We start from the raw sequence: 6,993 nt of genomic DNA, 5'->3' as shown, positions 1-6,993 counted from the left end.
AAGAGAAAAGTGATAGGGAGAAAGGAGTGGGAGGTTGAGAGGGAGAAGAGAGGGAGGCAAAGAGGGATAAGAGAGAGGTAGAAGCGAGCGGGAGGCCTAGAGGTAGAGAGAGAGAGAGAGAGAGAGAGAGAGAGAGAGAGAGAGAGAGAGAGGGAGGCCAAGAGGACGTTCACAGCGAGAGGAGAAGGGAGAAGCGAGAGGGAGAAGGGAGAAGGGAGAAGGGAGAAGGGAGATGGAGGCTGAGGGAGAGGAAAAAAATTTCGGAGGAAGAAGAGACGAGAGAAGGAGACCAAGAGAGGGAAGAGTGTGGGAGAGAGACTGAAAAAAATAAATTTCGATGAGGGTTCGAGACATCCTGCCCGCTTCCTTCGGATGATTCACAATATACTACGGAATCTGGATTCCAGAAATTAAACCGTGGAGATGATTTTTGGGTTCATCTGATTCCTCAACATGAATCAGGTACTTGTGCACCACTAACGACGTCAAGAGATGAACCAACCCCCCATTGGTTTTCCATCACAAAAGCTAGAAACCAAAGAAAGGAGTAGGTACTTAAGAAATGAGATAGGGGGGTTAGTTTACTTTGCAAGTGAATTACCTACTGAAAGTGTAAGTGAAAATGAATTACCTACTTAAAGTGAAAATGAAAATGAATTACCCAGTGAAAGTGAAAGTGAATTATTTTTTTATGTTAGTGTACACAATAAAAGAAAATAATGGAAAGTAATTTTTTGTGGTAGCGTTTAGTAAAAAGTATAGTGGAAAGTACATAAGAAATTTATTAATAAAATACTAACAAATTTATTTAACTTTTTGATTAATAAGTTAAGTATCTTTCTCTCCTCATATCCTTAGGCGCCTACATTCCTCCTCCGAAAGGAAGTTGTGGGTGGCGCCAGTGTCCACCATTGCTTTAACAGTATGTCCAGTAAGTGTTAGAGAGATACAAAGAAGTTCTCTTGAGGGTCTTATCGGAAGTGGAGCAGCCTTTTCCTCCTTGGAACAGACAACAACATTGAGAAGGGTTAGAGATCCCATCTTAGGCTCAATTCCTCCATTGTCCGTCACAGTTTGAGCAGCATTGATGAGTCTCTTTTTAGGACAATCCCTCACATATGAAACAATGGACCTTCTTTCTCTGTTTCTCCCCTCTCTTCTTCTCTTCCGACCTAGCCTTGGTGTCCTTTACCCATGGCTTCTTCTCCTATTTCTCCTTCTTCTTAAAATTTGTTTTACCATTGTTATTTTCCTTAGACTCTTTGTTAACCGAATCATTCCTTCTCTCATATTCGGTTAACTTTTCAGTCGTAGATAAAGCTAAAACTAGTATTTTTACCTCCCATCTTCTCAATTCTTGCTCAGCCCATGGAGGTAAGCCAGCAAGAAAGGAAAATAGACGATCCTCATCTGTTATGTTGGAGATACAAAACATAAGGGAAGTGAAGGATTGTACATACTCTCTAATAGTGCCTTTCTACGTCAATGCACGAAGTTCCTTCCTTGCTTGGTACTCAACATCTTCTGGAAAGAACTGCCTCCACAACTCCCTCTTGAAATCTTCCCAAGTGTGGACGGGGTCCTCTCCCTCTTGCTCATCTCCCATGCATCTTCTCCACCAGAGAATAACATCATCAGATAAGAACATGGCAGCCGTACTAACCTTAGCTTGCTCGTTGGTGAGCTTGCTAGCATGGAAGTATTGCTTCACTTGCCATAGCAAATTATCTATGACCTTCGCGTCTCTCTTTCCGTTGAAAGACTTTGGCTCAGGCACCTTTATCTTTGCTTGTGTGTGAACAACCCCTCCATTTGCCAAGGCTTGTTCGCACAAAGAGAGTCTTGCACGCAACTCTCTGGAGAGGTCTTTGACGTCCTTCCCCAATTGTTCTATCTCCACCCTCATGACTGCCATGGCTGAATGGACGTCTTCCTCAAATCCTCTCAGCCAATTCGGAGTTGGTTGATGCTCCTCAATCGTCCTTTGAACGAACTCCTCCCAGTTCGTACAAAGGTTTTCAACACTGTCCAAACGATGCTCAAGAGTTGAAAAACGAAAGTTAACATCACTTACTTGTTCTTTGCCTCTTGAAGCATTTTCTCCACTTGTAGAAACCATTGATTGCAATGTACACTCTGATAAGAGAGGGAAAAGAGAAGGGAGAGAAGAGAAAAGAGAGTAAATAGACTTTAGGCTAGAGAGAGAGAGAGAGAGAGAGAAAGAGAGTAGAGAGGAGAGAAGAGAAAAGAGAGAAAATAGACTTTAGGCTAGAGAGAGATTCTTCCATGAGTTGAGAAGAGGAGAGCTTGATTGAATCCTTAAACCAAGACCCCTATTTATACTATTTCCATTACATATTTAGGAAAACTCCTCAACCAATTAGGATCTCTAACATCCCTAATTACATCAGTCAAGGAAAGATAAATCAATTACATTAATCAAGAAAGATTGTCAAATCTTCCAACTCATATGATGAGGATTCCAGCTCGTGTGATGACTCATCATGCCACCTCATGTGGTGACTCATCATGCCACCTCATGTTGTCATGGTGGGTTCGGTCCCACCTTGTAACACTCCCCGTCAAGCTGGGGGTGAGAAAATATCATAAATAATGTATAGCTTGCTGCAAATGGTGGACAAGATTTTATGAGTGACTGGTTTGGTGAGAATGTCTGCAACTTGCCCTTGTGAGGAGATCTGTTTGAGTGATAATATGTCTTCTTGGAATTTCTCTTGTATAAAATGACAATCTACCTCAATATGCTTTGTTCTCTCATGAAATACTGGATTTGAGGTGATATGTATCGTCGCCTAATTATCTCAATGTAGATCCCTAGGAGCTTTTTTATAGAAGCCCAATTCAGTGAGAAGGGATCTGATCCATAGAAGCTCACTAACTGTGTGTGCCATGGCCCTGTAATCTGCTTCTGCACTGGACCTTGCAACTACATTCTGCTTCTTGCTTCTCCATGTAACCAAGTTCCCTCCAACCATTGTACAATATCCCGAAATAGATTTTCTATCATTCAGGGATTCGGCCCAGTATACATTTGAGAACCCTTCTATGTTGAAGTGACCATGGTTCTTATAGAGAAACCATCTTCTGGAACTCCTTGCAAATATCACAGTATTCTTTCTAGTAATTGCTAATGAGTAAGTTGTGGTTTATATATGTATTGACTCACCACACTTGTTAAGTAGAGGTAAATGAATTTCTCTGCAAGTCTTTGACATTTTCCAATATCCACATCTTCTCTAGTGCTTGTAGATAATTTTTTATTTGAATCCATAAGGGTTTCTGCTGGTCTCCTCTAGTAAATCAAGGAAATACTTCATTTGAAATAGTATAATCCCACGTTTGGATTGTAGTACTTCAATACCCATAAAGTATTTAAGTAGTCCAAGATCCATTATCTTGAATTCTTCACATATCTTTTCCTTGATTTCCTGAATGCCCTTGAGATCACTCCGGTTAAGACAATATCATCAACATATATGTCAAAAATCACTTTCCCTTTAGGTGTGTCTGTCTTTAAGAAACACAGAGTAATCTATAGAACATCTATGAAATCCAACCCATATCAGTGCTTGGCCAAATTTATCATACCATGCACGAGGAGACCGTTTCAGACCATAAAAGGATTTCTTCAATAGACATACCAACTCCCCCTCAACCACAAACCCAGGTGGTTGTTGCATATAAATTTCTTCCTTTTTATCCCCATTGAAGAAAACATTTTTCACATCAAGCTAATAGACCGGCTAAGAAGAATTAGCAGCAAGAGATAATAAAATATGTACCGAGTTCATTTTGGCCACCAAAGAGAATGTTTCCTCATAATCGATCCTGTAACATGCATATAGCCTTAGGTAACGAGGTGGACCTTAAGGCGAGCAACTGACCCATTCGGATTGTGATTAACTGTATAGACTCACTTATAGTCGATTAGTTTTTTTCCCGATTGAAGAGGAAATAGAGGGCATAGTGCAAGTTCTGGGTTTTTTTCTTAAGGTGATGGGTCAAGTATCATATTGTGGTCCAAAAGGAACAAGAGAAGATGAACTTACCTTGACGGGATCCGCAAACTCCGTAGGTGTAGTGTTAGCCAATGCTTTAGAGGGTTGAATAATTTCAGTAGCAAGGGGCACAACCAGTCGAGGAGAGATTGGTACAGAAGAGAGACCTGGAGGGGCATTGTTAGAGTAGTATGAAGAGTCTTAAAAAAAACTTACATCCCTGGACACAAGTAACCTTTGGGGAGAAGAACCTGAATTTTTGTTTAAAAAACTAAACACTGAAATACCAAGCACCAAACCCTAAATACACTAAACCCTAACCCTAATCCCGAAATTAAACCCTATAAAGACGAAATTGAACCATAAATACCATAAACCCTAACCCTATATCCCACAATTATGCAACAATCAATATAAATTATGCATAAAAATTAAAATTAAATCAAATACAACACTAAATTAATCAAAAAATTTAGGCATACCTTCTTAAATTGGGGAAACCCATAGACAAGGGGTGAAATCGAAGTCAAATGGGGAAATCGAAGCTGAATTGAAGAAATTGACGCCAAAATGTTAAAAATCGAAGAAAATCGATAACGAAATAAGGGAAATCGAACAAAATTGGGAGGTATTTTGAGGGAAAAGAGAATAGTGACAAGGAGAAGGAAGTGGGAGGCCAAGAGGGTGAAGAGAGGGAGGCAAAGAGGAATAAGAGAGAGGGAGAAGTGAGCGGGAGGCCTAGAGGGAGAGTGAGTGCAAGAAAGAGAGAGAGAGTGGGAGGCCGAGAGGACGTTTGCAGCGAGAGGGAAAAGGGAAAGGGAGGCCACAACAAGAAACTCTAGATATCAGAAGAAACAACCATGAAAGAAAAGGGGCTCACCCAAAACTATTACAAGGACACTTTTTTCGTAATTTTTGTATGTGCATGTAATAAGTTTGCATGACGAATTGTTCCCATTTTCTGTAATATTTTCTTATTTTCTGTATCATCACATTACAATGCTATCACATTTTTTGCATAGTTATGTTAAACATTACGTGACACATAACCTCTTAGTATCGTATTTTTTGACAACACATTAGATATTAAAATATCCTTTCTACGATATTTCATTATTGGGCAATTACCCTTAGGTAACGAGGTAATGTTATCGTACTCCGGACTAGACCCGGTGTTGATCATGGTTTAACCTGGTCCCACCTCCCAGGTTTCATACAATTAACCATTTTATCTCCATGTTAGTTTCATCTCTTCGCCTATGTTCGGGAAAGCATCTCTCCAAGGAAACGGGAAACAGAGGTATCGACTGAGGAAATTTCTTTTCTCGGTTCCGAAGAAACCGGGAACAGTCCTCTGATTAATTCAAACTCACCCCGCGCATTTAGAAGCCGAAACAGTTTAACTTACTTCCTCGCATCAGTAGAATACGAGAGTGACGGCTGTTTCGAACTGAGCCAATTCAGGCAACTTTCCTTCCTCATCGGATTTCTATTTGGATTTCTATGTGAATTTGAATCAGAATCAGGATCTAACTCGGAAGTAGTTTGCCGCGTAGTAAGCCTGGAGGAAAGAATTAAGCGCGTGCCCAAGCCTATAAATATCTGCCCCATTCTCTTCGGTTTCCTTCATCCGGAGACTGCAGTGAGACTGAGATGGCAGAGAGTGGGAAAAGAAAGCGTTGCCGCAAGCGAGAGGTCGTTACAGACGAAGAAGCTGACTTACTGGCGTTTCTTGAGAAGAAGAGGCTGAAGCTAGAAGAGGAAGAGCGGCAGCCGAAGAGGAGAGCCGAACCGGAGTTGCTGGTATCACTTGCTAAGCTGTACAGCGATTTCACTGAGCCCGTATGGCTGGGTCAGAAGAGGATCACCAAGACGGACATACATCCCCATCATCAGAGGCTTTTTATCCCTCGCTCCATTGTCGAAAAGCTGAAGCCTCACCTGAAATGTTGGGAGAGAGGTGAGATCGAACCCCATGATGGTCCGGGCATTTACGTCTCCGTGATGGATCCCTTAGGGTGGCGAAGGGAGCTGAAGTTGAAGCGGTGGCCAAGTCTACAGCAGTGGGCTCTCCTTCAAGGCTGGCAGGTGCTCGTTGACGTCAACGAGCTACGGGAAGGAGACCATATTGTCATCTGGGCGTACCGCCATGGCCCCAACAACCAGCTCGGCCTCATCCTTCAACGAATCTCTCTTTAGCTTTTCAACGAGAAGGACGACATACATCAAGATTCAAGAAGCCAGTGCGCGCGTAATTTTCTTTTTGAGTCACTCTAATTTCGTCGGCTCTGTTGTAAGTAATACGAGTTCTGAGTCATAGAAAATTCATTATTTCTATTACTGGTTGTAATTCTTTCTGTAAGGGAAAAAAAAAGACGGCGGATGTATCAATTCCAATAAGAAAGTATTTGATAATAAAGTAAGGTTAAATGTATGTCAAACGTGTAGCAGATTCATTGCATACATTTTCTTCAACGCTTATGAGCAAACAAAATCATGAAATAACTCGCATATGTGGTCTTCATTACCATTTTCTTCAATAATCTTTTGGATTACCTTCTCTCAGAAGTGTGCAAACTCAAACAAAATAGTGAAAGAAGTCAGTTATGTGGTTTTCATTACTATTTTCTTTAATATTCTTATTCATAGTGTGCTAATCGTGTTCAATCCGTTGCTTCAACTTGCCTATTTTTGTCTCTGTTCATTTCAGAGTTGTTGGTGGACTTGTTAGTGCATATGATCTTTCAGGGCACAAAATATTTCTTGAAAAGGCTAAAGATGTTGCTGATAAGCTGCTTCCTGCCAGGAATACCCCTTCTGGGATTATGTATAACAGGATTAAACTTAGTCTTTGGGAATGCTCATGGGGTAAATTTTTAATCAATTCCTTTTCTTGCTTATTTTGTTGTAAATCCTTTATGCCAGTGAGTATTTTTTTGGGAGGGGTCATATCAAATCTGTGCTCTCGAATTGT

General features: G+C 40.9%; 1 protein-coding gene across 1 annotated transcript; it reads left to right on the top strand.

The window, feature by feature from the left end:
- The first annotated feature begins 5,672 nt into the window (after nt 1–5,672).
- Nucleotides 5,673–6,218, top strand: LOC137945578 (B3 domain-containing protein At1g32030-like). Its single transcript, XM_068791516.1, has one exon. The coding sequence runs from the start codon at nt 5,673–5,675 to the stop codon at nt 6,216–6,218; it is 546 nt and encodes a 181-aa protein (XP_068647617.1).
- The last annotated feature ends 775 nt before the right edge of the window (nt 6,219–6,993 follow it).

Source organism: Aristolochia californica, unplaced genomic scaffold (assembly GCF_029961685.1).
Source record: "Aristolochia californica isolate CCGP_79_NKW_82.1479 unplaced genomic scaffold, dmAriCali1.0.hap1 SCAF_1, whole genome shotgun sequence".
Classification (NCBI taxonomy): domain Eukaryota; kingdom Viridiplantae; phylum Streptophyta; class Magnoliopsida; order Piperales; family Aristolochiaceae; genus Aristolochia; species Aristolochia californica.
The sequence above is the reverse complement of the archived record's forward strand: the minus strand, read 5'-3'. Positions and strand labels throughout refer to the sequence as shown.

What these genes read in the sequence shown, in the direction of transcription:
- LOC137945578 (XM_068791516.1), top strand. Translation starts at nt 5,673, where the DNA reads ATGGCAGAGAGTGGGAAAAGAAAGCGTTGCCGCAAGCGAGAGGTCGTT.